The 25,911-nt window shown below is 57.0% G+C and overlaps 11 protein-coding genes across 11 annotated transcripts; 4 read left to right on the top strand and 7 right to left on the bottom strand.

The window, feature by feature from the left end:
* Positions 1-627: 627 nt before the first annotated feature.
* Positions 628-2,559, bottom strand: C8Q71DRAFT_476508 (uncharacterized protein). The gene is made up of 6 exons (XM_047918795.1): positions 2,213-2,559; positions 1,840-2,153; positions 1,480-1,781; positions 1,295-1,425; positions 1,171-1,243; positions 628-1,109 (listed from the first exon to the last, which is right to left on the bottom strand). The coding sequence occupies exons 1-6, from the start codon at positions 2,384-2,386 to the stop codon at positions 757-759; spliced, it is 1,347 nt and encodes a 448-aa protein (XP_047781735.1). The 5' UTR covers positions 2,387-2,559; the 3' UTR covers positions 628-756.
* A 638-nt stretch (positions 2,560-3,197) lies between these two features.
* C8Q71DRAFT_476326 (programmed cell death protein 2) lies at positions 3,198-5,140 on the top strand. Its single transcript, XM_047918793.1, has 6 exons — positions 3,198-3,338; positions 3,399-3,559; positions 3,640-3,806; positions 3,872-4,022; positions 4,075-4,499; positions 4,555-5,140. Exons 2-6 carry the CDS (start codon positions 3,407-3,409, stop codon positions 4,991-4,993), a joined length of 1,335 nt encoding a protein of 444 aa, XP_047781734.1. The 5' UTR covers positions 3,198-3,338; positions 3,399-3,406; the 3' UTR covers positions 4,994-5,140.
* On the bottom strand, positions 5,096-6,623 carry C8Q71DRAFT_476323 (uncharacterized protein). Its single transcript, XM_047918792.1, has 4 exons — positions 6,245-6,623; positions 6,097-6,190; positions 5,709-6,031; positions 5,096-5,656 (listed from the first exon to the last, which is right to left on the bottom strand). The coding sequence occupies exons 1-4, from the start codon at positions 6,378-6,380 to the stop codon at positions 5,199-5,201; spliced, it is 1,011 nt and encodes a 336-aa protein (XP_047781733.1). The 5' UTR covers positions 6,381-6,623; the 3' UTR covers positions 5,096-5,198.
* C8Q71DRAFT_476322 (uncharacterized protein) lies at positions 6,624-9,037 on the bottom strand. The gene is made up of 2 exons (XM_047918791.1): positions 7,241-9,037; positions 6,624-7,180 (listed from the first exon to the last, which is right to left on the bottom strand). The coding sequence occupies exons 1-2, from the start codon at positions 8,704-8,706 to the stop codon at positions 6,970-6,972; spliced, it is 1,677 nt and encodes a 558-aa protein (XP_047781732.1). The 5' UTR covers positions 8,707-9,037; the 3' UTR covers positions 6,624-6,969.
* Positions 9,038-9,262: 225 nt separating this feature from the next.
* On the top strand, positions 9,263-11,633 carry C8Q71DRAFT_476333 (TPT-domain-containing protein). The gene is made up of 2 exons (XM_047918794.1): positions 9,263-10,072; positions 10,149-11,633. The coding sequence occupies exons 1-2, from the start codon at positions 9,413-9,415 to the stop codon at positions 11,340-11,342; spliced, it is 1,854 nt and encodes a 617-aa protein (XP_047781731.1). The 5' UTR covers positions 9,263-9,412; the 3' UTR covers positions 11,343-11,633.
* Positions 11,634-12,093: 460 nt separating this feature from the next.
* Positions 12,094-14,131, bottom strand: C8Q71DRAFT_855375 (uncharacterized protein; the record flags this gene model as incomplete). The annotated part of the gene is made up of 4 exons (XM_047927171.1): positions 12,094-12,254; positions 12,313-12,416; positions 12,473-14,043; positions 14,093-14,131. 4 exons carry the CDS (start codon positions 14,129-14,131, stop codon positions 12,094-12,096), a joined length of 1,875 nt encoding a protein of 624 aa, XP_047781730.1.
* Positions 14,132-14,369: 238 nt separating this feature from the next.
* On the top strand, positions 14,370-16,009 carry C8Q71DRAFT_476288 (uncharacterized protein). Its single transcript, XM_047918790.1, has 7 exons — positions 14,370-14,502; positions 14,555-14,896; positions 14,951-15,225; positions 15,275-15,393; positions 15,451-15,604; positions 15,661-15,739; positions 15,801-16,009. Exons 1-7 carry the CDS (start codon positions 14,443-14,445, stop codon positions 15,918-15,920), a joined length of 1,149 nt encoding a protein of 382 aa, XP_047781729.1. The 5' UTR covers positions 14,370-14,442; the 3' UTR covers positions 15,921-16,009.
* On the bottom strand, positions 15,934-18,542 carry C8Q71DRAFT_702739 (SIR2-domain-containing protein; the record flags this gene model as incomplete). Its single annotated transcript, XM_047920267.1, has 15 exons — positions 15,934-16,096; positions 16,123-16,316; positions 16,368-16,409; positions 16,462-16,487; positions 16,556-16,688; positions 16,745-17,029; positions 17,088-17,096; positions 17,151-17,263; positions 17,404-17,438; positions 17,490-17,586; positions 17,641-17,744; positions 17,801-17,868; positions 17,926-18,008; positions 18,064-18,207; positions 18,239-18,542. 15 exons carry the CDS (start codon positions 18,540-18,542, stop codon positions 15,934-15,936), a joined length of 1,800 nt encoding a protein of 599 aa, XP_047781728.1.
* A 121-nt stretch (positions 18,543-18,663) lies between these two features.
* Positions 18,664-19,597, bottom strand: C8Q71DRAFT_745697 (uncharacterized protein). The gene has a single exon (XM_047923023.1). It carries the CDS (start codon positions 19,419-19,421, stop codon positions 19,065-19,067), a length of 357 nt encoding a protein of 118 aa, XP_047781727.1. The 5' UTR covers positions 19,422-19,597; the 3' UTR covers positions 18,664-19,064.
* A 586-nt stretch (positions 19,598-20,183) lies between these two features.
* On the bottom strand, positions 20,184-21,333 carry C8Q71DRAFT_745695 (uncharacterized protein; the record flags this gene model as incomplete). Its single annotated transcript, XM_047923022.1, has 2 exons — positions 21,304-21,333; positions 20,184-21,236 (listed from the first exon to the last, which is right to left on the bottom strand). A coding segment is annotated over exon 2 (961 nt), but the record flags the coding sequence as incomplete, so codon positions are not given.
* A 1,086-nt stretch (positions 21,334-22,419) lies between these two features.
* C8Q71DRAFT_721836 (uncharacterized protein) lies at positions 22,420-25,693 on the top strand (the record flags this gene model as incomplete). Its single annotated transcript, XM_047921476.1, has 6 exons — positions 22,420-22,617; positions 22,775-22,864; positions 22,888-22,956; positions 23,008-24,966; positions 25,024-25,150; positions 25,209-25,693. 6 exons carry the CDS (start codon positions 22,420-22,422, stop codon positions 25,691-25,693), a joined length of 2,928 nt encoding a protein of 975 aa, XP_047781725.1.
* Between the last annotated feature and the right edge of the window lie 218 nt (positions 25,694-25,911).

The following is a 25,911-nucleotide window of genomic DNA, read 5'->3' as shown; positions in this document are numbered from 1 at the left end:
CCTCCTGCGCCAATCCAAGGTACCGCCCCCTCGCAGGCATATTCGAAGATAGTCGAATCGGGGCTTCTAGGTCCACCATTCCTGCTCTTCGTAGATTCTCTACTGAAGGCACTTCCACCTCCGCTAATCGCTGACTAATGACGTCGTTATTACAGACGAGCCACATCAACTGCATGGGCCCGAATTCTGCGATAAGCGGGGTGCTCCTTTTGGCCTTCAGAACTATGTCTATTGCAATGAGCAACAACACAATGGATGCCGCAAGTCCAGCTGCAACCTAGATGACCTCTCAATGAGCTTCAAGCTACGGGATAGTTGCGTTACAAACCGGCGCGACGTTGAGCTTGATCCAAACACCGCATCAGCCACTGCTTAGAGTATCTTAGATGCCCCATACCTACCTTGAGATGAAACATGGCTCTTGACCCTTGGGCAATGCCAGAACGGATGCTCAGAGTATTGTTGTCCCAACTGGTAGTACCCACTACATGGGTGGCTGCGTGGACGGGCGTCAACAACATAATTGCCCGATAATGCGCAAGCTCGTACCAGACCAGTAAGCTGCTGCTGTCATCCTACCTGGGGTACAGTGAGTGCATGAATCTCTGGCCTTGCACGAAGGGGAGAATTTACCCAAAGCTTCCTCGAAGTCCTTCAGACTGACTGTTCCGTCTGCATGCGGGTTTCCAAGCGCAGACTCCAGATATCTGGATGGGATCACTGAGCCTCCCCTCAACGATCATTGTCACCCGGGACCTACAATGCTGAATCTGCCCCTTGCTCATATGCGATCCCCGAACCGCCGATACCAGTGGGATATTCTGCCGATTGAGCGCTACCAACGAGCATATAAGCCCACTGCTTTCGTCGCATCAGGACACATAACGAAGACATAGATAACGGGATACTCGCCGAGTCAATCAGAGGATCTATTCCCATTGAATCAATTAATAGAGCCGGTTCCCAGATGGCGCATGCTGACGGTCTCCGTGTGACGTCTGTCGCTGAAGTGAGGCCCACTGGTTGCCTCGTAGCAGCATCGAGGGTGACGATAGATTGTTCCCATCCAAGGGTACATCCGATCAACGATGTTTGGTTGCTTATGTTCCCTGCACAAGTATGTTGGAGAATTAGTTGATCGACGGATACGAAGGCGGGACAACATGTTACCTTTGATCTGCGACACGGATTCGCCATTGTCACCTACGAGATTGAGTGTTGTCCAGAACAGCGCATTGCGTCCCTATACCAATTGAATGTCGTAAAATCGCCAAGGTAGAGTGACTGTGCTCACCATGGGTATTGTCACTGCTGAGCTGGCGTTGTTGTACATGCTATTGCTTCGTTGAATGCCGTAGTCGACCGTAGTCATGTACTGCAAGTTCATGGCATTGCTTACGGGGAACATGGTGACGTTGGGGTAGTCTAGGAGATACCGTGAGCAGAGAATGCAACAGTAAAAACACCAATAGACTGTACATTCGAAAGTGAGATTATAGCGACCATAGACCACACTCACTGCGAGGGTACTTTCAATTGGACCAGAAAGACCGGTGTCTTCAACATATTGAGCCGTTGCATTCGGGATACATCCGCACGTAACATTTGCTGTTGTAGCGTTGACATATGCCTCCACAAGACCGGAGTCAGGGCCGATGATATCGTATATCGTACTGTTGACTAGTCCTATTGTCAATATCGATGATTGATCAGTGGTGGGGAGGTATGAAGTAGCTTCAGGCCATGGTCCTTCACTGTCTGGAAAAGAGAACCAGTTGGTCCTGGAGGGTCAGTATTGCATGAGCGATGTTGAGAATCTATGTAGTTGTCGAGACGCACGATATGTTCAGGTGAGGCATACCGAGAGTCACCGGGACCGTGATTTCCGCGCCCGTCTGGTTGAATGATTGCATAGCAAACAACGAGGGCGTTGTGACGTGTAGGCTGGATATGCAAACGAGATACAGGGCTACTTCGACTAACCCCAGAACATAGGATGGAGATGACGCCTGTTTCCATGTGGTTAGGAGCGCGGAGCCCAATCCTGTCCACGCGCTCGCGACGTCCTGCACGGACGTTAGGGTATGTCGACCTGTAACGAGACCGCGAAGAGCCAAAGATTGCGTGAGCAGAACCAGCAATGCGGTATATGGCTACCAGTGTCCAGTGTCAACGAGGATGCTCGTATCAATGAAGACTCCTGGAGACTCACAATCATTATGACCTGCGATATCAGTGACGTATATGTTGGCACCGATTCAGCCCGTTGAGGAGACATGACGAGCGAGTATTCAGCTTTGCGCGCCCAGATGGAGAGAAAGGTTATGTATATCGCAACAAGCAGGACATGCAGGGAAAGACATGCGGGACAGATGAGTTTCCGCATACTGCACAGTCTTGTTCACTGACGACAAGGGAGCGAAACTTTTGGGAGGACACATTTTCTCCCATTGTCGCGATATTGTACTCTGTCATGCAATGCGACAGCTTTGGATGATCCGATAGACATGCATCATCCCCGGGCATACGGTGCTGGAGGTTTGATGATCAGCGAGTCAAAGATGGGTAGTACCCATACAGCGCTCTCTGCCGTTCCAGTAAGCATCCAACGGAAGTGAGCGGTCTGACCAGTTCGCGGACGCACAACCTTGACATTGCGTATCGCTCAACCCATTGTTCCGATCTGATCGACATGCTAGTGTGACGCACCTTCGGCGATGACAGGAATCTTGTGCGTCGTCACGCCCTCGGAAGTTGGATTCGTCTAGCTTTCCCCGTCGCGGTGCAAACTCAGATGTACCCATCCGTCACGCGTCACCGCTCAAAGGCTCCCAATTCTACGTATGGGCCCAGTCGGTCTCTGGCTCACGCCTCTGCCTGCTGTGTCACCCCAGGTAAGCGGCGACGTAGCGATCTCTTCAAGTTGACACCTGCCAGATGGCACGCCGCACAACTCACCAGTTTGATAATTTTGATTGGTCCCCGTTTCTTCTATATCCAAAGGCGATTCAAACCATCAAATAGACAGGAAATTGAAGTTGCAGGGCTGTTCCAGATTGTACCAATGGTGGCAGTGGCTAAACTAGTGGTTGACTTGGAAGTAGGCGGCCAATGAACATCGTGGCGTTCAGGACCGATCGGATCTAAGATGGCAGAATCGGGCCGAATCGGGCCGAAGCGATCTCTTGCTTTTGAAAGTTCACTCCGAAGTGATCACTCAAACACTAAGTACATACGGACATTTCTCACTCGGCTCGTTCCATCATCACGACGCTTGGGAGACATAAGGGCACAATCTCATTGAAAGAAAGTAACATAATACGGCAACAGCAAACTTGGTACGTGAGGTCTCTCGACTTCAGCGCCGCGGGCTGTGAAGTACTCACGTCTCATCCTAGACATTATCATGCCCCCAAGAAACGACGACGATTGGTCTGACTCCGATGACGATGACGTTTCCGATATCGAGACGAACGTTCAAATCGGCCTTCCCGACGGACCAATCGAGTCTTCTGAAGAACTACGCGACCCGCGTGTCTCGCGGATAGGTGGTCATCCTGTACGCACTTCCCGTCGTGGATTGTACATCCTCATCTCAATGTATAATTCACCCTCTTCTGCATCCATCGATGCCCGTAGGCATTCCTCAATCCGCCACCGCCTGCGTCGTCCGTGAAGTGCAAGAACTGTGGCGATCCCATATCCCTTCTCGTGCAAGTTTGGTGTCCATTGGACGAGAGTCCGAACGACCGTGCATTGTATGTGTGGGGTTGTGCGCGTGGAGCATGTCAGAAGAAGGATGGGAGGTGAGTGTGCTGTGCGTCTGCCATCTCAAGTCCCCAGCCCGTATTCAATGGTGGTTTTGTCGTAGTGTGAGGGCGTGGAGACACCTGCGGTACAACAAGAAGTACGCGGAGAAGTTGGCCAAGAATGCCGAGAGACGGAAGACGAAGGAGGAGACAGAGCGGAAAGCTATTGAGGAGGCTGCTCGCCGTAGCCAGCCTAAGACAAACCCTTTCTCAGTGAGTTGCGAGGCTGTCTCCCTCTCGCATGTCTGTTGAAGGCCATGTGCAGATGAAGGCAACTGCCGCACCAAATCCATTTGATCTGGGATCGCAGGTGTTCGGCGACGCACCCGCACCGGCCAAGGAGAACGATGCGTCTTCCTCGTCCGATGAGGCAGTCAGCGACGAGGAAGACGTCGAGGAATCTCAAGACGACACGGACATAGCCGCACGCCTCGCAAGCACTACCCTCGATGACTCACCATGGCAAGAAACCCCCGCGTATGGTGCACTCTATCTCTCCACTACTTCCGAATACCTCCCACCCGCTAAGAAGGTCAAGCTCCCCAAAGGCGTCGAGGTCAACGAAGACGATGAAGGCAAGGGCAAAGACGGAGGCTGGGCATTGGAAGGCTACGAGAACTCGATCGAGGTCGATCATGCATTTGAGCGCTTCACCAAGCGGGTGGGGTACGAGGGCGAGCAATGCATACGGCAAGTGTCTGGTCATCTACGGTCCACTTCGCGCTTCCTAATCTAACGTTCTCAGATATGAACTTGGTGGGACGCCCCTCCCGTTCGCGAGCGACGCCGTATTCGACAAGCTCTTCCCCGCACCGACCGGTCCCCCCCTCCCCGTCACCAAACCTGATTTCATGGTCGTCCCCGCACAAAAGCGTACCTACACGCCATCATCCGTCCCCGCCTGCCCGCACTGCGGCGGGCCCCGCGTGTTCGAATGCCAGCTCATGCCGAACCTCATCAACGTCCTCCGCGCGTCGACGAAGACTGATGAGGGGAAGAAGAAGCTGAGCGACGAGGAGCGCAGGCAGCAGATCATGAAGGAACTGAAGGGCGAGGGCGCCGGGGGACGTGTAGGCATGGAGTGGGGTACGTGCATGGTGTTCTCGTGTCAGAAGGATTGCTCGGACGAGGCTGCCGGTGGTTGCTGGCGCGAGGAGCTGGTCCTCGTGCAGTGGGACGACTAACGGAGCCCGACGCTCAAGTAATGAGTCACTCATGTAGCAGAACACCTTGTAGCGGTAGCTCAGTCCACAAAAACGACGACCGTCATCATCCCGATGTATTACTGTACACGCGAGAGCACACTATGGCAGGGTATTTACACTGTAGACAAGCTGTAGAGGATATACACAGATACGCAACCCGGTTCGTAGAACATGTCCACTGGGGTCAGCCCTTCGCGCCTGCGCCGGTAACAGCCCTCCGGCGCTTATTCCCCCTTCTAATCTCCATGAGGTCATGCTCAACATCCTGGTCCTTAACCGTGTTCAACAACAGCAGGCTCTTCCCCAGGCCGCCCACCGCCTGTGTCTCGCGCGCACCTCCTCTCGCCCTCCGCTTCCCGTTTCCAGCGCCCGTCGTACTCGCGCCGTACGCGTACCCAGACGTGTGGCTCATGTGCGTGGAGGTGAGCGGGAGCGGGAAGGGCGAGGGGAGCTCGTCGACGGCGAGCGAATGCGGGTTCAGGAACGGCCCGGAGGTGATGGGCCCTGCGGTGATCGCGCCGAGGGTGCCCGCGCCCGGGGCGGCGGCGGAGAGCGGCGTGGAGGGAGGGGAGGTGCCGCCCCCGAGTTTGTTGCGCAGTTTGCGGGTGTTGTGTGTGCGGGACTGGGAATCGAGCCCGGTTTCTGCGCGGGATCAGCTCACAGTAATGGAAACGGTGCGCACATATATACGCACCTGCCGCCGGTCCATCGCTCTCCTTTTCATCCCTCGCCCTACGTCTCCGCTCCTCGATGCCTTCCAACAAGCGCTCGCGTATGCGATCCCGGCCCTTACGCCACTCCTCCTCAACTCTGTCCCTCTCCTCTTCGTACGCGGTCTGCACGACATCGAGCGCGTGCTTCTCCTGGAAGACAAGCTGCGCGAGGAGGGCGGAGCGCTCGAGGGAGAGGGGGTACACCCGCAGGTTGTACGCGGGCAGCGTGTCGGGGTGCATGGAGAGCTGGATGGAGGTGTGGTGCAGCTCTGCGATCATCTCTGCGTAGTGTCGCCCGATGACTCTGGCGAGGCCCGGTCGGGTTTGTGAGCCTGAGAGATATCTGGGAGTGAGGAGGAGGACACTCACTCTTCGCGGCGATCGTTCATTTCTTTCCCTAGGGCCTTCCCAACGATCTCCTTCCTCCGCTTGTCCTTCTTTGCTGCGTCATCTGTTCCATTGGCTTCGGGTTACAATGAATGAGGGACACAACGCATTCAGTACACATAATGCATACCATGTATCCGGCTCGGCCCCGCGGCAGGCTGTGGCTGGTACGAGGTGCCCACCTCCACAATCTCAGCGTTCGCCGCAGGGCGTGTCTTGTGCTGGGCGGAATACGGTATCGCAAAGGCTCCCAGCTGCGGGGGCATCTCTCTGGCACGGGTCAGACGGTGTGTAGGTGGTCCTCAATGCACTTGGAGGTGTGGGCAGAGCAGTGGCCTCGTTCTGTGGACGACTTCCGCGAAGGCGGACACAGATCGACAGGTTAGATCTGCTCACGTGCACGCGCGGCGCGAGCGTGTCGCGACGCGCGTTGCCATTGCCAGCGTCTAATACATAGATTCAGTGAGATCAAGCAAAGTTCGAGTGTAAGTTACCACTATCCTGAATGACAGAAATCTGAGGCTCTGTCTGAGGCAACACTGAGGTGACTGTACTTAATCCATCTTCACTTGGAGCACGCGCTCCTATGTTCCCATATAATGCCATCATTTCTCTGGGATCGTACAATATATATGTAAGTAGTCCTGGAGCTGGGGGGGTCCGTGTATGCGACAATTTGGTGTATCATAAGTATCGTGTATCATATCGTATCGTACTTTCGTTTCTCTCGCATGGACCACACCACTACACGGGATGACAGACAAACAACACGCAAAAAGCACAGAGAAAACCACAGAGAAATACCAAAGATCTGCACACTCGCACTGCTCTATCAGTCTAGCAGTAGCAGGACGCTCAGTCGCCGAGCACGCTGACGCTCCCAGTGCTCGACGCCAAGGCGAATTCGTGCTTGGAGGGATCATATGCATGCGCCCAATCCCTCATGAGTGGCCGGTACCCTGTGCCGAGGGACTTCGGGCCACCCTGGACGCTCGTGCGGATCGAGTGCGGGTTGCCAAAGGCAGGCGCGGGTGGGTTCCACAGGCTCTGCGCACGATTCGGCCTACTAAGCAGCACCAGGTCAGCAACAGCACCGCACACGAACAAACGGCGGAAAAACACGTACTTGCTGCCCAACGTCGGGCGCATCGACAGCTGCGCGAAGCTGCTGGGGAAGAGCGGGTGCCCAGGGCCGCGTTCCGCAAGCGCGTCGTACGGCGCGTCCTTGTCGTGGCCGAACGACTCCGAGTGCGAGCGCGGCACCGCCATCGGGCTGAAAGCAGGGCTGCCCAGCGGCATCGGCGAGGGCGAGCCCGCGGGGCTCGCCGCGTAGATCGCCGTCCCGGGCGATGCGGGGCTCGTCACGATTCGCAGCCCGTGCACCTCGGGGCTGAGCGAGTCCTTCTCCGCGGCGCCCTCGCGGTTCTCCTCGTCCTCGTCCTCCTCGCGCACGTCTGTGAGCTCGTGCGTCGCGTGCGGGTCGAGCGCGGACGACGTCGGCGGGCGGTCGTGGTTCTGCGCGACCACGTGCTCTATCAGGATCATCTCGTCGCCCTCCGAGTCGAGGTTCGGCGAGGCGGGGTCCACCGCGAAGGCGGGGTTGGGCGACTCAAAGACCGCTGGGTACGCCTCGCCCTCGCTGTCGAGGGCGGCAGCGGCGTCCGCCTCGGGCTCGACGATCGTCAGCAGCTCTGCCTCATCGATGTCGAGCTCGTGCGGGACGCCGAGCGCGCCCTTGATGCGCTCCCAGATGAGCTCGCTCTTGCCCATGATGCACGCGCGCGCCAACACGGCCCACTGCACATCGTTCGCAGTGTCCCGGTCGACGTTCTTCAGCCAGAACTCGAGCTCGGCGTATGTCCACTGTTTGGGGTCCTTCTGCATCATAGTCTCCACAGACTCGGCGCCAGTGGGCTTGCGCGCGTCAGCGGGGTACGTCTGCGCAAGAAGGGCAAAGAGCTTGGCGGATGGGGGCGTCGTAATCAGCTGCGCGACCTCAGCGGGCCGGTCGACGAAGGGGAGGTAGACCGAATCCGGGAGGGGCGTGAACGAGACGGGGGAAGGAACCGGGGCTGGCACCGGGCTCCCATTCGGAGCGGGGACCGCTGTACGCGGGTTGCACGAGGAGCGCGCGACATCGACCAGCTGCTCCGGGGAGAGCTTGTTCGCGTGGGCCATGGAGCCGGAGTAGCGGCGGTTGAGCGAGCTGGGCGAGTGGGGGCGCATGCGGGGGGACGAGGTCGGGCTGCCGTCGCCGCCCTTGGAGGGCGGATCCTTGTTGGCGGGGGTGAAGGACGAGAAGGCGAAGCTCATGCGGCCGGTCTCGCCCTTGCCGCTGGAGGAGGTGGAGCTGACGGACGCGTTGCTGCCGACGCGGCGGTGCCTGCGCTGGTTGGCATTGTCCTCGTCCTCCTTGGGGACGCGAACGATGGTGAGGCGGCTGGAGGTCGCTCGGGCAGGGTTGTTGTTGATGCCACTGTGGGCGCCCCAGGGGTCGGAGGCGGCGACGGAGCCTCTACGGGCAGAGAGCCTGCGAGAACGGGTCGGGCTGAGGGAGGGGCTGCTGGATGGGGACGCGTCGGAGACACTCATGGCGGGCGAAGAAGATCAGCGTGCGGATGGCGGGGCCCCACGGGGATGTTATATGGATGCAAGACGATGGATGGATCGGGGACGGAGGCAGTGGGTGGGGGGCAGTCGGAGGAGTGGCAGGCTATATGGGGCAGGCGTTGGGAGTGCGACTGGGGGCCCATTTTGGAGTGGAGGGATGGAAAGCAGACGATCGATAGCCACCGCACGTACGTCAAGAATTGCAATACCCGGCCAGTTCCAGTCCCCCGGCCCAGGCCACCCACAAGCCCCAGCCACCAGGGCCCCCGGCCATCTCCCAGCACCTGATCCTTCTCCACGCGTACCCCTCCTCCTAATACGCAACCATTACGCTCCGTTCTAGCCGTCCATCAGCTGCGGCCGCAATACAAACAGCTGCCAGATGGGTCGCGGGAGGACTCGAGACACTGTCTGTTGCGGCAACGTGCGTGAGCGGGCGGATATGCGGTGGAGAGAACCCGGAAAGTTCGGGCAACGGAAAAGATCGCTCGAGCAAACAGCCGCAAACAGCAACGCCACCGTCAATGGCGCATGGGCGCCTAGTCCGGACAGCATTGGTCGGCATCGTACAGTCTGAGTTACTGCTGTGGACCCGTTTGGGATCCCCTGTCCTCCTCTCCTCACAGCCCTCCTAATTGTCTGTGGATGCCCCAGCCTCTCCATTCCTCATAGACTCGGATCACCCTACATGGACCGGCAGCGACACACCGCCTGGGCTCCCCACCAGCGGCCCGCCGGCACGCCTGGTTGGAAGACATTTAACTCGTCCGAAAAGCCTCACACCGCGAGGACGCCCGGCTGGCTGGCCAGCCTCACTCCTGGTTCTGCGCGAGTGTCCTTCGCTTCTGGCAACAGCGTGAAGCACCCTTGGGAGAGCCTGGACTCACTACATGGCAACACCTCCATCCGTCTTCGCAACCTCAAGCGCGCCTTCCTCCGCCGCTTCTCGTCCTGGACTCACAATGGCCTGGCGAGACCTGGTACCCTGCGCTCCATGTCGTCCACAGCGCCCCCCGTATCCCCCACGCTTATCCCGTCCGTCTCCACCGTGCAGTTTGTGCTCCTCTGCGCGCTGTGGTACACGACCTCTGCCCTCTCGTCCAACACGGGCAAGGTGATCATGAACGAGTTCCGCTACCCGATCACCCTTACCTTCGTGCAGTTCGCATTTGTCGCCGGATACTGCCTGCTCTTCATGAGTCCTGTGATCCGCTTCTCCAACTTCCGCAGTCCGACAAAGGCTATATTCCACAGCACGGTCCCGATGGGTCTCTTCCAGGTCGGAGGACATATCTCCTCTAGCATGGCCATCTCCAGGATACCGGTCAGCACGGTGCATACCATCAAGGTTAGTGCTTCTGCCGTACTTTCGCGATTCAGTCCGTTGCACTGCTGGACGCTCCTGCTCACTTGTATGGCTGTAGGCGCTTTCTCCGCTCTTCACCGTCGCGGCCTACGCTCTGCTGTTCGGTGTGCGCTACTCCGCGAAGACCTACATCTCTCTGCTCCCGCTTACCCTCGGCGTCATCCTGGCCTGCAGCTCTGACCTGTCCCTCTCAAACGCCATGGGTATTCTCTGCGCGTTCGGCTCCGCACTGATCTTTGTCAGCTCGAACATCTTCTTCAAGAAGGTCATGCCCTCCAACAGCGCCGTCTCCGCGCACAAGTTGGACAAATTGAACCTTCTTTTCTACTCCTCCAGCATGGCCTTCGTGCTGATGATCCCGATCTGGATATACTACGACCTTCCCGCGCTGCTCACGCTCCTACGTGACCCCGGACACGTCGCGCACCCCTCGCACGGGCACGGGCACCACTCCGTCGCGCGCGCCTTCTTCGCGAACGGCACCGTGCACTTCGCGCAGAACATCATCGCGTTCATCCTCCTCGCGCAGACGTCCCCCGTCACCTACTCCATCGCCTCGCTCATCAAGCGCGTCGCCGTCATCTGCATCGCCATCGTCTGGTTCGCGCAGCCCGTGCACGCGCTCCAGGCCGCCGGCATCGCGCTCACGTTCGGCGGCCTCTACCTCTACAACCAGGCCAAGGGCGACGTCGAGCAGGGCGAGCGCTCCATGCGCCGCGTCGCCGCCGCGCGCAACCTCGAGCTCCCCAGCAACCGCGCGGAGCTCCTCTCCCCCGCGCCCACGCCGCCCCCGCGCGCGGCGGGCAACACGCCCGTCGGGGTCACCTCTGGGTTCGGCCGGCCCCGCGCGGTCCCCACCGCCGCCGCGCAGTTCGCATCCCCGCCGCGCGCACCCGCGCACCCGCATCCGCTGCAACAGGCGTACCCCGCGCCCGCCCCGGCACCCGCACACCACGCGCCGCCCCCGTCGTACTCGCAGACGCACCAGGCGCCGAACCTGCGCATCAAGGTGACGCCCGCGCCGACGGACGAGAAGTCCGGCGTGCAGGGCTCGCCGTACGAGCTGTACCCCTCGCCGCCCCCCTCGCTCGACTCGCCGCCCCCAGCGGAGAACGACGCGCCGTGGCCCGCGCCCCCACCGCAACACCCGCCGCAACGGCAACGGAGGGGCTCGATGGCGACCGGGCACGGCCCGCCGCGGCACCACGAGCCCGCGCCCCCGCGGCGGGCCACCGTCACCGTCGCAGCATGACCGCCCGCAACTCGATACCCGTCAAGCTCCTCGTAACAAACACACTTGCCCATCTGCATCAACGCCGATCCGATCCATGGACCGCCCATATAGACTTTACGTAGACCGCATACCAAATATTGACACCACGACCGCGCGACGACCACAGTAGGACTCAGAGACGACCACGCCCTTCCCTTCCCCTGCCCCCACCTAACCCATACGTACCCCTGTACGGCATTACAGGCGGTACCTGGACCCCTCGTCGAGGCTGCGCGCTACGTTCTTTTTTCCCTGCTTGCGCAGCCGAGCGGACTGTAAACTTATTCGTCGTGCGGATTCTCTTGCCCCGGCCTCTTGCCTGACCTTGCTTACGGTACCGAACATCTCCTTCTACTACTACTCTTGCGATGTGTCGACATCTGCCTTTGTTTATTGTTCAGTGTATGCGACGACTTGTGCCCTCACGCGCACGAGACAGACGTTCGGTCTATCTCTGATTAGTATCTCACAGTGGATTCCGTGGTGCCGAAAGAAAGTGCACATCTATACAAGGCCACGAGGCACATACGCTAAGGGGTACTGGATACAGCAGAATCCTAGATGTGTTCTATGGCTACATCGTCGATCCGTAACCCAGGAGAAAACTACACTACGAAGACAAAACAAGAATCCCAAACCAAACGGGTCAAACAACCATTAGTGCGAGAAGTCGGTATAGGATATGTGAGGCGGGACGTATCGACAAGAAGGGGTGGAACGACAGAGGACGTCAGGACCGCCATGCGTTCCTACCGCAGACGACCAGGCCGCCGTCCCATCTGCGGACCATCCAGCCGTCCTCTTCCAATGCGCTCTTGACGGCTGGGCCCAGGACGCCGACACCGTTCGTGGAATGCGTCCCTCGCCCAGTGATGATCCTCAGTGGCTTCACTGTTGCATACATATCAGGAATGACAGTGGTTCACTGAGTTTGAGTTCGACAACTGACCCTGGGTTGACCCCGATTCACGCAGGACGTCTTTCACAATCGCGACGGCCTCCGCGACGGTGGTGCCGTGTAGGTCCACGGCGTCTCCGTACGTAGACGACATCCTAGCCATGCATGAGCACGCGCACACCAAGCGAGGGCGCACATCCAACAAACGCACCGCTTTGCCTGCACCATCTCCTTCGCCACGTTCAGCTTCTCCCGTCTCGCCTGCTGCTGCAGGTCCCGCGCCCTCTCCGCGTAGTAAAATGCGACCTCGCCTCCGTGCGTCTTCGCATTCCCCTTCTGCCACGCGCGCCCCGCCTGCCGGAGCATGTCCTGCCTCTGCACCATCAGCTCGTGCATCCGACGAGTGTGGCTCAGCTTCGTGGAGAGCTCGCCGACGTCGCCCTTCCCGCCCTTCCCGAGCCCGTTCCCGCTCCCGCGCACCTTCTTGCGGTACGCGGGGATCACCGCCGCAAGTGGGTGTGGGCCCGCAGGCGGCCGCTGCGGGATGGTCTTCCATGCGTTCGGCGATGGCGTCGAGTTGCGCGTCTGGCGGGGGCTGACGGGCGATGTAGCACGGCCGCGCGGTGGAGGGCCCACAGCGGGAGGACCCGTGGGGAGCTTGCTCCGGGCGGGATTGGCTACGTTCGGGGCGGGCGGGGGACGGGCAGGCGCAGGTGAGTGGTACACGCCCCAGTCGTACTCGCCTGAGATGGAGTCGCGTTCGAGCTCTTGTAGGAGCCATACGAGGTCTATGGCGCGGTCTGGTTGCCCGTGCGTCGCCTTTAGGGTGAGCTGCCCGTCTTCCATGACTTGATCGCGTTCCTCCGCGTTCAGTTCGGCGTACTCTGGGGAAGCGCGGAGGACGTCGAACATGGCGAATAGCATGGTACTATGTTCGGAATGCAGGTTCGGATCCGAGTCCGAGGATGACGATGAAGGAGACGACGCAATGTTGCTGAGCACTGCGCGGAGAGCCTTAGCCGGCGAGGAGTATTCCGGCGAGTGGAATGCGGACTGGAAATACGCGGCGGAGTGAGACGGTAATAATGTGGAGAGATACGAGGCCACGGACGACAACTGCGTCCAAGGATCCGGAGGGGCAGCGCGAGGGGAGGCTGGGGGAGGCCGTTCATGCTGCTTCTGACGAATGTCTACTAGGGTGAAAGTGGTTCCACGTTTCTTGCTCTTCTTTGGAGGCTTGGATGGCGGTGTACTTGGCTTCCTGCGTTTACCTTCTACTATCATCCAGTCTTCCTCGTCCATCTCCTCGGGGTCCAATCCATCTAATCCGCGTTCCTCAAGCTCTCGAACGTATTCGCTTGAGAGTAGCCCTTCCACCACGGACTCCATGTCGAGAGACTCGGTGTCGTCCGCATTACTGAGTGCACTCCGGAGTTTGTTGGCCGGTACATGAGGGAAGGCTGCTTGCAGGAAGCCCAGGGGCGAGCTGAACGAGTGTTGACTTGAAGAATCGGAAGTGGAGCTCGAGGCGGTATTGCTAGAGTTGGGAGAGAAAAAATCATGCGAACTGGTAGTGTCGTCGGTGATCGAGTAGGATGAGATTTGGACATTGGAGAACTGCTCAGATAGGATGTCTTCGTCGACGAGCTCCTTCTCCGCCTGAGCAGCCAGTTGGGAGAGCACGTCTCGGAGGGGCTGAATCTGATCATCTGCGGAAGAAATATCGTAGTCTGCAATTATGGCAGCGATAAGGGAACTGTCCAGGGGAGGAGAGAATTCGGCCTAGGCCGTGTTGGTTTGTGGAGGGTGCTCGGACGACAATGCAGCCTACCTGGAGGGCGTCGAAAAGCGATGAATGGGGCTTGGACATCATGCTGATTGTTGGGTGTGGGATGAGCGATGTAGGAGAGTAGGTTGTCGGATATGCCGACCTTGTTGTTGCGCTCTTTATGGGCGAGCGAGAGGCTGGCGCGGCGGCTGGCTGAAGCGGTCGGGGCTGTTGACAATGGCAAGGCTTGAGTTGCATGACCGAGCCGCCGCTCCGAGTCGCTAGCCGCGTGCCCGCCACCCTCCCAATTAGGCAACTCAGACACTTGGAACTTCTCATTCCTGAGTCTGTTATCCACCACTGCGTCCCACTCAAGTAGTATTTCCTGGGGCTGATCATCCTCATGAAAACCGATGAGCGTGTCGTATGAATCAGACGCCTCCCACGAGAGCTCTTACTTGGACACATCCGCCGTATGTCACGTCCGTCGATCGAAATCTTGTCTTACCAAGTTGGCGATAACAGGCGGGCAGACGTTCTAAGCGTAGACGCATAGAAAGGAAGAACTTGTCACCGGATGTCCCGGAAAGTTCATTCGGAATAACGTCACTAGTGGATGCCCTCGAGCAAGCACTACGGGTCCCGGGTGACCACTCCTTTGACACCCTTGTCGAAGATGTTCTGCCAGAGCTCCTACACGCGGAAGCAAATCTACGAGTCGGAGCTACATACCGCTCCGACGACAACGCGAAACCCCTCACAAGAGCAGAAGCAAGAGAAATCCTCGATGAGATAATGGCAGAAGGCGGCGACCGCTTACAGACCTTATTGACTTCCTTGGTTACTCGAAAGCTATCCACGCATCCTGTGTGTCTGTATCAACAATCTACATAGATGATGTACTCACTCCGGTACACTCAGAGCACGTTACGTTCTATGATACTCCGGAAGTCTGTCCTCCACACTCCGGAGACCGTGACGCCTCTACCGCCTTCTCGTGCCAGTCCTACGATTAACCCACAGGTGCTCGACGCTCTGTATGCCATTCGGACGACTCCCTACGAATACTCGTTCCTATCTCGTATACAAGGCTTCCAACCTGCCCGCACACCGACAGCTATCGCGGTCGACTGGGAGACACGAAGCCCCTGGATGGAGCTGATGAGCGACGTTAGGGACCATTACTCTCTTATGCAGTAGGTGCACCCGGTCTTGTGCTCTATTGGTGCTAAGGGTATTTGGTAGTTCTGAACGTGAACAGCCTATCGAAAATGTAGCTCCGATCGAATATGTCAGCCTACGACCTGAACACCTGCCTCAAGTACACGACCTATTCCGGCGCACATTCTGGGAAGGAATCAGTGGTCGGTGTGCTGGCCTTTGCTCATGCAAGCTCTCTAACGCGCCTCGGCTGTTACTAGTGAGCGACGCACTTGAGTACTCCCCAGAGAAATGTACAGTGGTTGCAACGTACAAAAAGCTCGTCGTTGGCGCCGCCTTATTAAGCTCACCGCAGGAGACCTACATCACCTACCTCTCTGTGCGCGCAGGATGGGAGAACTCACAGATCGCCACGTAAGTTCACGCGTTCTGCTCAACGGGTGCATTAAATACGAAAGCAACGACTATAGGACCATGCTCTACCACCTCATCACGCTAAATCCGAACAGAGATATCACATTACACGTCTCCATCAACAACCCGGCAATGGTGAGCCTGGAAGCTCCCTCTCTGCTCCTAAACTCGCGACATACAACCAACCAATACACAGCTCCTTTACAACAGATTTGGGTTCAAGGCAGAAGAATTCATTGTGGGCTTCTATGAGGATTACCTCGACCCGCAATCGCGCGCGTCGAAGAACGCCTTCCGGCTGCGACTGCGAAGATAAGCGCGGCGGCTGATTAATCCAGCCTCGCTCGTTTGGCCTTCTGTCGAGGGTTCGGAGGCGGCGGCGGGGTGTCGTCAGCCTCATCGCTAGCCTCGCCCTCCGAGTCATCCGCATAACGTCGGGCGATGTCTTCCACCCATTTGCCTCCCTCGGCGCCTTCAAAGAGCCAGACGTGGCTATGATCGGCCACAGTCAGCGTCACCCATGCAGAAATTCGCAAAAGACCCGCCTATTGCCGACCCGCTGCGGCTCTGGATCCATGTTGGCCGAGGGTCGCTTCTTCAAGGAGTGGGTCGAGGGCGCCGTGAGGCTTCGTCCGTTAGGCCCAGGCAAGTCCCAGCCCAGCTTCCGGCAGAGGTGCAGGACGACATCGTCGGCGTTACCCAATAGAACGATCTAGTACAGATAGATGAATTGCATTATTTGTAGCGCATCCGCAATACTCACATCCGGGTTGATATGCCGGATTGGCGTCTTGTTGATCAGTATCTGTCTCCGTATGAGCAGGTGTGCGCGTGTACCCGATCGATGTAATGCCTACCTGTGGTACTGAATGCGGCAGGTTTGCTGCGCGGTGTGACCAATGAGCAAACGACACCGCACGCGGCTGCACATGTGCTCCATGTAATACCTACCGATGATATCGGAAACCGGGGTGACCTTCAAGGAGGTCCCGATGATGATGAGCAGATCGATCTGCTGACGATCCTCCAGCAGCGCTTTATCGAACTCGTCGCTGAGTTTCTCTCCGAAGAACGTGATGTCTGGCTGAAATTTATCGTCGGTTTGTCTGCCAGATTGCACAGGCTACAGATGTAGATTACCTTCATGATTCCTGGAGGAAACTCCGGCGGATCCGGCTCGTCTGACTGATCGCTGTTCCAGCCCGAGCTCTTCCGCTTCTTCTTTGGCTTCTGCTTTGCTGGAAGGGTAGCATTGCAAACCTTGCAGAGCGGGACATTGTGGTTCAGGATGTCATCCTCGATGTCCGTACCAGGGACACGGATCTTGCAATTGAGACAAGATGCAGTCGCGAACGATCCATGGCACTGCAAGACACGCTTGACTCCTGCCGATGTTTCGAGTGTATCGATGTTTTGAGTATAGTTCTGAGAGGTCAAGTCGTTAACAAATTATCACCAGGCCCATGAGAGGTCGTATATGTACCCGAAGTAGCTGTCACGTTGAATTGAGCCAGATGCTGGGGCAAAGGGGATCGGAAGAACTCACCTTTCCACGGTCCTCGATGGCCTTGATAAACCGGTGACAAGGCGAGGGCTTGAAGTTAGACGAATATATTTTACTGAAGTTTCGTGAGTCAATGAAGTAGTAGCAACGGAAACCTGAGACCTAGCGAATGAACTGATCACGACGATTGTCAGTGCTCTCGTATACCCCAAGAAGAAAGGCGCTCACTAGAATACTGGGAGGACGTGAGACTTCGAATGAGATAGAGGGAGTACTCGAGTTGCTCTCAACTCACCTGTGGGCTTTTCGCGAAAGTAGTTAATGTCAAACCTACAACGTCAGCTCGCACGCATCCTCATTGGCGGAAGCGACGGAACACACATTTGTTGAGGATCATCGAGATCGTACTCTCCGCTTTCCTGCAGCGAAGCGTAAAGACCGTTACGGGAACGGAAGTCCGGGATCCCGCATGAAACACCTGAGTGACATGCTATCAGAATGGCTTAGGGTACCGAAGAGCGTATGTAGTTACTGATTCCGGCTCCTGTGAGTATGAGAATGCGCTGGCGCTGCTGTATGAGAAGAACGGCATCCTCGATTGTCTTGTACTGGGTCAGCTTTTCTCGGCATTCTAGCCTTGAGATGAGCGAAACGTGAGTAGCTTGCTCACAATCCACTACATGAGCACCTACTCCCGTTGCAATGCGACTTTGAGGAAGTATAATTGCGTGGCTTGTGGCTTCTCCCTTAGTTCGGGGCACTACCGGTTCGGCGTTACTCGCATGTCATGAGTACAGTGGGTAATGAGAGATCTTACGAGGCAGATGCCAAATGCATATAGCAGCTTAGGAACGAGTATATGGCGGTCAACATAGTACTTCATGATGAAAGCCGTCATTCCTTAAGGAGGTCATACGACTTCGAGTTAGAACATCTGAAGACCAGAACCGCTTACCGTGCTCCTTGAGTGTGGTCATCATCTGTTTGACTTCTTCCCTTGTCCAAGCTTGTTTCGCTATGCACACACAGAACAGAGACTTCTCAGTACAAGATCTAGATGGAAGCTGATCGACAATAGCACCGCCTCGAAGAGCTAAGGCTCAAGAAGTCCAACGCTCGAAGTGGCTCACCTTCTTTGAGTAACATACCCCATTCCACTGTTTCAACTTCATGATCTAAGTTCATGGTGGTGGATTCCACATCGACATCGACCTCTTCCTCGTCATTGCCGCTCTCGAGCGAAGTAGCACGGGCAAGATCCTCCAGAAGGTCTTCCACAATGTCTGTGTGTACGTCTACCACCTCAGCGGCCTCAATGAAGCCTTGGACCTGCAGGGCGTAGATGTGACTGAAACGTGTCCTGGAGGTGCTTGCAGTGGCGTCGGATGAAGATCGCACGGCGTGCTGGGCCTGTGTGGGTGGTTGGCGGTCCATGAGGCGATGGTCGTCGTTGCTGTAAATGACACTTGCATGAACGGTCACGGGACTGCACCCCGACGCCACAAGGATCAAGATGTCTTTATATGGACAAACTCCGAGCTGAATCACCGCGACCCGGCATCCTCGTCTTCAGTCGGCGAAGACAGTAGAGAAAGCGTAGTCCTGATACCAGAAGGGCTGCTTCCATACAGCCACTGTCAGAAGCAAGCACATCACGCTGTGTTGCACGACCTTGTCGGACCGTGTTTCAATACAGGCGCTTCAAAATTGCAAGCTGAGTTACAAGGTCAAACATTTGACAAACAAGGTGATCAAAACAGAACATCAACGACAGCGGAGAACGAAAATTCGAAACAGAGGGCGAGAAAGCATGAGAACCGAGGAAGCGGGAGGACATGATTCTGAGAATTCTACCATGACAATGACACCGAAGGGACCACAAGGAAGGGTATCGAGAAGACCGTGGCAGCGCTGAAAACGTTCCGAGAAGATAGAAAAGCCCCCTCCGCCAGACGGTCAGTCAATAGAACTGCCGCGCTTCAATAGAAGCTCGTCGTCCTCATCGTCGCCGGGAGCAAGCCTCAACGGTTCGTCGTTGGTTTTCATCTGAATCGTCGGCCATCCCGCGTTGCTCCGCTTGTGAACCCGCAGAGGCGAAGCATGTTCATGACCGATGCTACCGCTAGGGCGCTCCGCCGCACGCCGGGTGGCTGCGGCCTTCGAGGCAGCGACACTCGCGAGGGTGACCGTTCCAGAACGTGTCCTCCGAGTGACACCAGAGACGTCATGAGTCACGATGGTGAGTTCTTGATTGACGAGTTGTTCCTGTGCAGTGGTACCGCTGGCTCCCTTGTCCGCAGCGAACGGGACCATGAAGTCGGATGCACGGATAGTGTCTGCGCGCTGGCGCCTATGCGTCTGCTGCCTAGTCCTCGGCGCCCTGGGATTGGGATGAAGAGAGGCAGACGACAGCGAAGCGTGTTCATGGTCGGCGAGATCTTCAGAGGTCCTCGCTGTCGCGGAGACCCCTTCAGCTTTCTCGTCGTCTGTATCTCACATGAAGTCAGCTGTATGCCACACAGAACCTAGGCGAGGCAAGACGCCATGTCGCGTACCTTCCAGTCCAAGAGTAACGAAGAGGTCTCTGAGCTGAGTGTCAGGCGAATCAAGGTCACCAAGGCCCACTAGCAAGGTTTCATCGGTCACATTCCTAGACTTGGCAGACACAGGCGAAGCATGAAGAGTCGGCAGAGAGGCAGAGCGATGCAGAGAATGACCAAGAGCAGGCTGACCAGCATCGATAGCAGGAGTAAATGCAGAGGCCAACCCGGCGTTCAAGGCAGAAAAGGCAGTGGCAATGGAAGTCTGGTTTTCGTGCGTCGATATATGAGAGGAGGCTCGCTGGTGACAGTCCGCGCCATGGATGTCCAAGGCGTAGGACGCGCGTTGCTCGTCCGCGGCAGAGCCAGAGAAATCTAGCACAGAGGAGAACAGGCTACCACCGGATGGATTGTTGACGGTGCGGCGCCGCATACGTAGAGGTGGTCGTCGAGGGAGACCGCTAACCTCGGGCGAGCTGGGACGTGATGAAGACTGGGTATATGCGCCAGAGTCGGGCAACATGCCAGACAGGGTGATGTCGTAGTCTTGAGTTTCTATGCGCATGCCACCAGTGGTCGCACGACGCTTGCGCGGAGGTGTGGAGGATTCGTTGGGAGCGTCGAGAAAGAATGATGCGTGGTCAGGGGACGGCTCGAGTATGGCGCCGCCGCCCAGCGGTAGTACCGTTGGGTGCGCAAGCCAGTCGTCTACCACCTGAACAGAAGAGGCAGTTGGATACGACCCAGTGCGGTGATGCAGACTGTTACCGTGCTTCTCCTGCTTAGCCTGGATAGCGAGATGTCCGCCAGCGACGTTGTCTGCAGCAGTAGCAAGCAAGCCGTGTGCCGCATGAGCTAGCCTTGCCGGATCAAGAGGAGCAGATAGGGTACGAGACTTCACATGATGAGACGGCTTCCGAATTCTGCCCTTCATCATAGCCGCACTAGGAGAGGCAGCACGAGAGCCAGGACGACTGCTGAATGGAGATCCGAGGGCACGATCACAGTTCTCTTTGAGATTCCGAGAGCTAGTACGGAAAAGCATACGGCGAGCAGCTGGGAGCGGAGAGAATTCTTCTTTGTCAGAGCGTACAGACCGAGCAGCAGAAGACGGTATCATAGCGTCTTCGGAGCAGAAGGAAGGGTGCGGTGTGCAGAACAGGATTTCAGGCGCTTGAAGTTGGGAAGGTATCTGGCCGACAGTGTGCGCACGAAGAGCAGGAGGAGCAACCAGTAGAGCGGGACTAGGTTCGTCGTCGCCGGAGTCCTTCGCAGCGTCATTCTTCGCTCTTTTGACAATCTGCAGTTCATCGCCAGTGTGCGGATCGTCATCAGTAGTAGACGCAGTCCGCCGCGATCGTTTCTGCATTCTGCGTGTCATCTCCGTCATAGTGACATCTTCCTGATCTGCCGGTAGCTGTTCCAGAGGAGAGGATTGCTGCGCACGATTCTTGCCGGTCGTCCGTGCACGAGAGCGCCGAGAATATGTCGTCAAAGGTTTGCGAGACAGTGCCATGGGAAGATGATGAACCTTCGTGAATCAAAAAAGCCTAGAGCGCGCCTATCGAAGGGAGCAGCGAGAGTATGTCTGGAGCTTGAACATGAGTAGCCAGACTTTTGATGAGATGGAACGAAGGATATGTCTGGTCACTCACCTGAGCGTGAGCAGGAACGTAGAATTCACGATTAAGGTCGGCCGGAAGGCCACAGTTCAAATCAGTGATACGGCCATGGTACGGCCGCTACCGAGGCCCGATCTGCTTACGTAAGCCACTCTGGCCGAGTGTTGCATGGCCTCGTCTGTGCTCTCCCTTAGAGTAGCTCATCCACCATGTACTCTGAGACACACAAGAGACATTATTGAGTGCATTATCGGCTTTCCAATGGATTTTGGGTGTTCTGTGGTATGGATTGTCTGTCTCGGCGTGCCGGAACTCCGTAAGCGCCCCAGACTCACGGTCACACCTGCCTAAATTGGACAGGCGGCGGACATCGGTTGCACTTAAGTTCTTGTCATCCGCAGCGATGTGAGTTATCCAACCATTTTTTGTGAGTCAAGCCAGATAAGTTTCAAAGCATTGCGCCCAATCGCCCCCGTGCGAAGACGTCGTCCACCGCCAAGTGTGACCGTTACTTACCCGACGGCGCTTACCGAGGTTCCGGCTCTTCCGGCTCAAATTTGAGATATGGACTCCCCACAATGTGTTCAAAAGCTACAATTCAACCCGATACAGATCAAGAATAGTCTGTAGCACTCAGTAGAGCTTGAATCTAGTGAGGGGAGGCACGAATCGGAACAAGACTTTCGCCAGATTAGCTTACATAAGCAGATCGGGCCTCGGCAACAGCCACCTCAAACGGAAATCGAACTGTGGCCTTCCGGCGTACCATACACGATGTCGATGTCAGGTCATGAACATTGAGATCGAGATGAAGTCTTTTCCAAAGTATCAATAGTGGGATAGCAAAATCCTCGTATTTCGAGGTAGTCGTTGGCGTTGAGGACGTCGGACTCGGTGTGCAGACGCGGTCACTTCAAGGTTGATTCAAGGTCACTTCGTCGGTGACTTCGAAGACGAGGCGCGTCTGGCACGTGATATCTCCCACGTCAGTGGCGCGTCGAGGTCAACCTCGGTCGGGCGGTTGATGGTGTCCATAGTCGACTCTCATCTCTCGCGCATGCTGTCCGCTCGTTTACTCCTTTGAATCCTACCGCTGGCCGAAGAATTAACTTAGCAGTGTCTTTTGCTGTACAAAGCGTTGCTTTCAGCATGGTTGTCGCGAAGCGGGGTCTTGCCCCTCCTGAGCCTGCTCGCACGAGCTCAACACAACAGGTCCAACGAGCCAGAGGCAAGCCACCCGTGGCAGCACCAAATGGTCTTGATAACAACCGTCCTATAGCTGCTGGCCTATCTCGAGAAGAGAGCGCCCAGAAACCGGAAGCAGTGGCGGCGAATGGAGAAGGACTGGTAAGCATCCACTCTATGTTCTTGTAGCCCTTGGTGCACAGCGACCCGTGAATTCGTGCCTTCGAAGGATTCACCTCACCCGACGTCTACAACACGTATACCGCAAATGCGGTGTCATGTTGCATATGTGTCCCGCATACATGTTCGCAACTTGTAGTACAGGCTACATCCTTGCGCGAAGTCCTGCTGGTTTCGCTCATACGTCAGCTACTTCACGTCGATACAACTCAGCTCTAGTGCCAGCATGGTATTGATATTGCCATTTGTCAGGATGAATCACCGTCATCGAAGAAAGGGTCCAAGTCCAGGTCTAAGTCGAAGCAGAAGAAAAGTGGCAAGGTTGGTCTACCTCTGCATCATTGATTGCCTACGCTGATCACCTGGTCATAGAAGGCGTCCCGCAAGAGTCACGGTCTAGTGGACTTCTTGTTCAAAGTCTTCGTCCTTTGCTTCTCAATCTACACGTTCGCCATATGTCCGGAGGACGCTCGCAATGAACGACCTGTCTGTCGAGCACTCTCAGAATATCGGCGACTCATTCTGGAGCCCTATGTGCTACCACCTATCCATTTGGCGTTGTCCCATCCCTCCGTCGCACCCTATGTCGAGAAAGCGAAGCCCTATACCGACCGTGCATACAACACAGCAAGGCCGGTCGCTCAAGGAATCGTCCGTCAATGGAATTCTCGAATCGCTCCGCAGTGGAATCGCCACGTCGTACCGCAGTGGCGGCGACACGTCGTACCTCTGTGGTACCGATATGCTGTCCCTCAGATCCTACAACTCGACGCCAAAGCCGCGCCCTACCGAACCCGCGTCACAGACGAATATGCACGTCGCGTGGTTCCCATTGTGGATTCTGTTGGTCCATATGCTCAACAGGCGGCACTGAACGCGCGCCGGTTGCGAGCCAAGGTACGGCCGTACGTGATCACCGCCATGCACAAGACCTACGACGGCTACCAATGGATCGCGCCATACGCACGTCCTGCTTGGGAGAAGGTCAAGGCACTCGTCGCTCGATTGATTGCTTTCCTTGCCGACCAGAGAAGACAATTCGTCGACCCACACGTCCGCAAGATTTGGGAACGCGTCAAGGAGCTTAGTAGCGGGACGCCCAAGGTGCCGGCCGCTGCAGACGTACGCGCCTCCGTATCATCGCGGGTCTCAAGGGCCGCCGAGGGTGCAGCATCAGTGGCATCGTCGGTGATGTCCTCGTCGACGCATGCTCCCGACGTCACGTTCTCCGGTTCTCAGGCTTCTGACACTCCCATCGTGGTGAAGCCGGATGTGCTGACGGAAGACTTACTGCCTTCCACACCGGAGTCAATATCGCCCAAGTCATTATCTGAAGCCGCCGTCGACATCACCGCAACTATGGCGTCCGTCGCAAGTGAGGTCGCCAACGCTCTCGGTGACACTGCCTCCTCGGCCAGCGCTGCAGTTTCCGAGCCCGTGGCCAGCGTGTCGTCTTCAATCTCCTCTCTCAGCGGCTCTGTCCTGCCCTCCGCGTCGGTGTCGGCGTTTGAGGCCGCTGAGTCTGTGTCGTCCCTGTTGTCGTCGGGTTCGGGCGTCATCGGCTCCTCTGCAGATCGTGCGGTCGGCGCGGCCTCGACGGCTATCTCACACGGTTCGAAGGTCTTGTCATCATCTCTTCAGCAAGCCGCATCCGTGGCGTCTCATGAGTTCATAAAAAGCTCTGCGAGTAGCGCCGCTTCCCCTGCCATCTCGACGATATCCTCTGTGGCCGGTCGGGCCTCGTCTTCTGACGTCTCCGCGGCGCTAGCTGCTAGCGTTGTCCCGGATATCGATCTGGATGCTTTCGCCGCGGAACTTGGTCTCAATGACATTGCCGCGGAGCTTTCTGGCTCCGCATCGGGCACCGCAACGGAGGCTCATAGCGCGCCCGTCCCGATGGACACAGAGACCGAAGAGGAGAAGGAACAACAGCGGCTCAGACAATTGCAAGAGACTGCGGAGAAGCGTGCGGATGTCGAGGCTCGTCACACCAAGTGGGAAGACGAACAAGCGGCGCTGATCGGAGATAGCAAGAGGTCGCTTCGCAGGGCTTTGGTTGCTCTGAGGAAGGCCGCCACCGCGGAGCTCAAGGAGTCCACCGAAATCAGGGCGGAGATAGAGAGCTTTGTTGCACGGGCGGAGGACCTCCTGAAGGGCGCTGAGAAATATCTGCAGACTCTCGTGAAGGATCAGCGGCCAGACGATGAGAAGCGACAGCTGCTCGAGCGTGTTTTGGATAAGGTCAACGAGAAGTTCACCGATCGCTTGGGCGAGACGGAAGCTGTCGTAAATGGGTGGTACGCGCCCTGGCTAGACAAGGAACTAGCAGAGGTATGTCTTCTGGACTCTGACCGCAGCTCAACGCTGACGAATCCGACCGGCTATTAGGTTCGTAAGGTTGCCGGAGCAGTCAAGGATCATGCGGAGAACGCGCAAGTCGACATAGGCATGGACTACGCCTATCTGGACGATACGACGTACCAAGATTGGCAACGTTATCACGACCTCGTTCGCAGTAGGTCGCTCACGATGGAGGGAAAGAAGTGCTCGGACGCTGACGCTCATATTTCCAGGGAGCGAGAACTTTACTACAGAGGCCCAGGCGATGCAGGATGGCTCTAGCACATCCCCGCCTGCCAATCCTCTCCTCAAGGAACTGAAGGCGATACAGACCGAAGTCGAAGACGTCGTTTTAGGATTCGAGACGCGTCTGCGTCGCATCAGGCGCAATAATGCGCGTGCGTTTGGCGAGGGTGTGGAAGAGGATATGGTTGATGCGGACGACGAGACCGTCTCTATCCTGCCCATTCAGGACGAGGACAAGGTTCAGTCGCCCGCGGATCTCGATGTTCCACCTGTTGTCATTGGTCGGAGCAAAGAAGAGGTCATGGACGCCCTTGACCGTATTGTCGAGGCTGATGGCGACGCAACGTCGTCTCCGCAAGCTACTGAGCGGCCAGCAGATCCCGAAGTGGAGGTGAAGGGTCTGGCCGAGGAAAATTTCACGGACCAGAGCGTTCCCACTGTCTCGCCGCTAGCACCTCATGAAGAATTGTGATGGCGGCAGATTGGCGGGAGCTGCGTATTGATTGCTGCATGGTCGTCTGGTACTTTTGTCCGAACGCCGTTTGGTTTATGTTATTCGTAATCGCTCGAGTTTTGGTTCGTCTCTTATGTGTCTATGTATGCCAACTAAACGAAGGAGTCCCTTACTGGTACATGGCCCCGAGGGCAAGCTATACGTGTTACAGCTGTTTTCAGAACGTTGGACACCTG

This window comes from Rhodofomes roseus (genome assembly GCF_022264815.1).
Source record: "Rhodofomes roseus strain CIRM-BRFM 1785 chromosome Unknown C8Q71scaffold_5, whole genome shotgun sequence".
Taxonomy (NCBI): domain Eukaryota; kingdom Fungi; phylum Basidiomycota; class Agaricomycetes; order Polyporales; family Fomitopsidaceae; genus Rhodofomes; species Rhodofomes roseus.
This window is presented reverse-complemented; position numbering and strand designations above follow the sequence as displayed.

Excerpts from the sequence above, each read along its gene's own strand:
- C8Q71DRAFT_476508 (XM_047918795.1), bottom strand. The coding sequence starts at position 2,386 with ATGCGGAAACTCATCTGTCCCGCATGTCTTTCCCTGCATGTCCTGCTT. Across the intron at positions 1,782-1,839 it reads ATGCCTCACCTGAACATATC|GACCAACTGGTTCTCTTTTC; the intron begins GTGCGTCTCGAC and ends CTGACCCTCCAG. Across the intron at positions 1,244-1,294 it reads CAGCAGTGACAATACCCATG|GGACGCAATGCGCTGTTCTG; the intron begins GTGAGCACAGTC and ends CAATTGGTATAG.
- C8Q71DRAFT_476333 (XM_047918794.1), top strand. The coding sequence starts at position 9,413 with ATGGACCGGCAGCGACACACCGCCTGGGCTCCCCACCAGCGGCCCGCC. Across the intron at positions 10,073-10,148 it reads GCACGGTGCATACCATCAAG|GCGCTTTCTCCGCTCTTCAC; the intron begins GTTAGTGCTTCT and ends GTATGGCTGTAG.
- C8Q71DRAFT_476323 (XM_047918792.1), bottom strand. The coding sequence starts at position 6,380 with ATGCCCCCGCAGCTGGGAGCCTTTGCGATACCGTATTCCGCCCAGCAC. Across the intron at positions 6,191-6,244 it reads GGGGCCGAGCCGGATACATG|CCAATGGAACAGATGACGCA; the intron begins GTATGCATTATG and ends TGTAACCCGAAG. Across the intron at positions 6,032-6,096 it reads ATGAACGATCGCCGCGAAGA|AGTCATCGGGCGACACTACG; the intron begins GTGAGTGTCCTC and ends GGGCCTCGCCAG.
- C8Q71DRAFT_476326 (XM_047918793.1), top strand. The coding sequence starts at position 3,407 with ATGCCCCCAAGAAACGACGACGATTGGTCTGACTCCGATGACGATGAC. Across the intron at positions 4,023-4,074 it reads CTAAGACAAACCCTTTCTCA|ATGAAGGCAACTGCCGCACC; the intron begins GTGAGTTGCGAG and ends GGCCATGTGCAG. Across the intron at positions 4,500-4,554 it reads GAGGGCGAGCAATGCATACG|ATATGAACTTGGTGGGACGC; the intron begins GCAAGTGTCTGG and ends TAACGTTCTCAG.
- C8Q71DRAFT_476288 (XM_047918790.1), top strand. The coding sequence starts at position 14,443 with ATGAGCGTGTCGTATGAATCAGACGCCTCCCACGAGAGCTCTTACTTG. Across the intron at positions 14,503-14,554 it reads CTTACTTGGACACATCCGCC|GCGGGCAGACGTTCTAAGCG; the intron begins GTATGTCACGTC and ends TGGCGATAACAG. Across the intron at positions 15,740-15,800 it reads CCATCAACAACCCGGCAATG|CTCCTTTACAACAGATTTGG; the intron begins GTGAGCCTGGAA and ends ACCAATACACAG.
- C8Q71DRAFT_745697 (XM_047923023.1), bottom strand. The coding sequence starts at position 19,421 with ATGGTCCCGTTCGCTGCGGACAAGGGAGCCAGCGGTACCACTGCACAG.
- C8Q71DRAFT_476322 (XM_047918791.1), bottom strand. The coding sequence starts at position 8,706 with ATGAGTGTCTCCGACGCGTCCCCATCCAGCAGCCCCTCCCTCAGCCCG. Across the intron at positions 7,181-7,240 it reads CGCCCGACGTTGGGCAGCAA|TAGGCCGAATCGTGCGCAGA; the intron begins GTACGTGTTTTT and ends GGTGCTGCTTAG.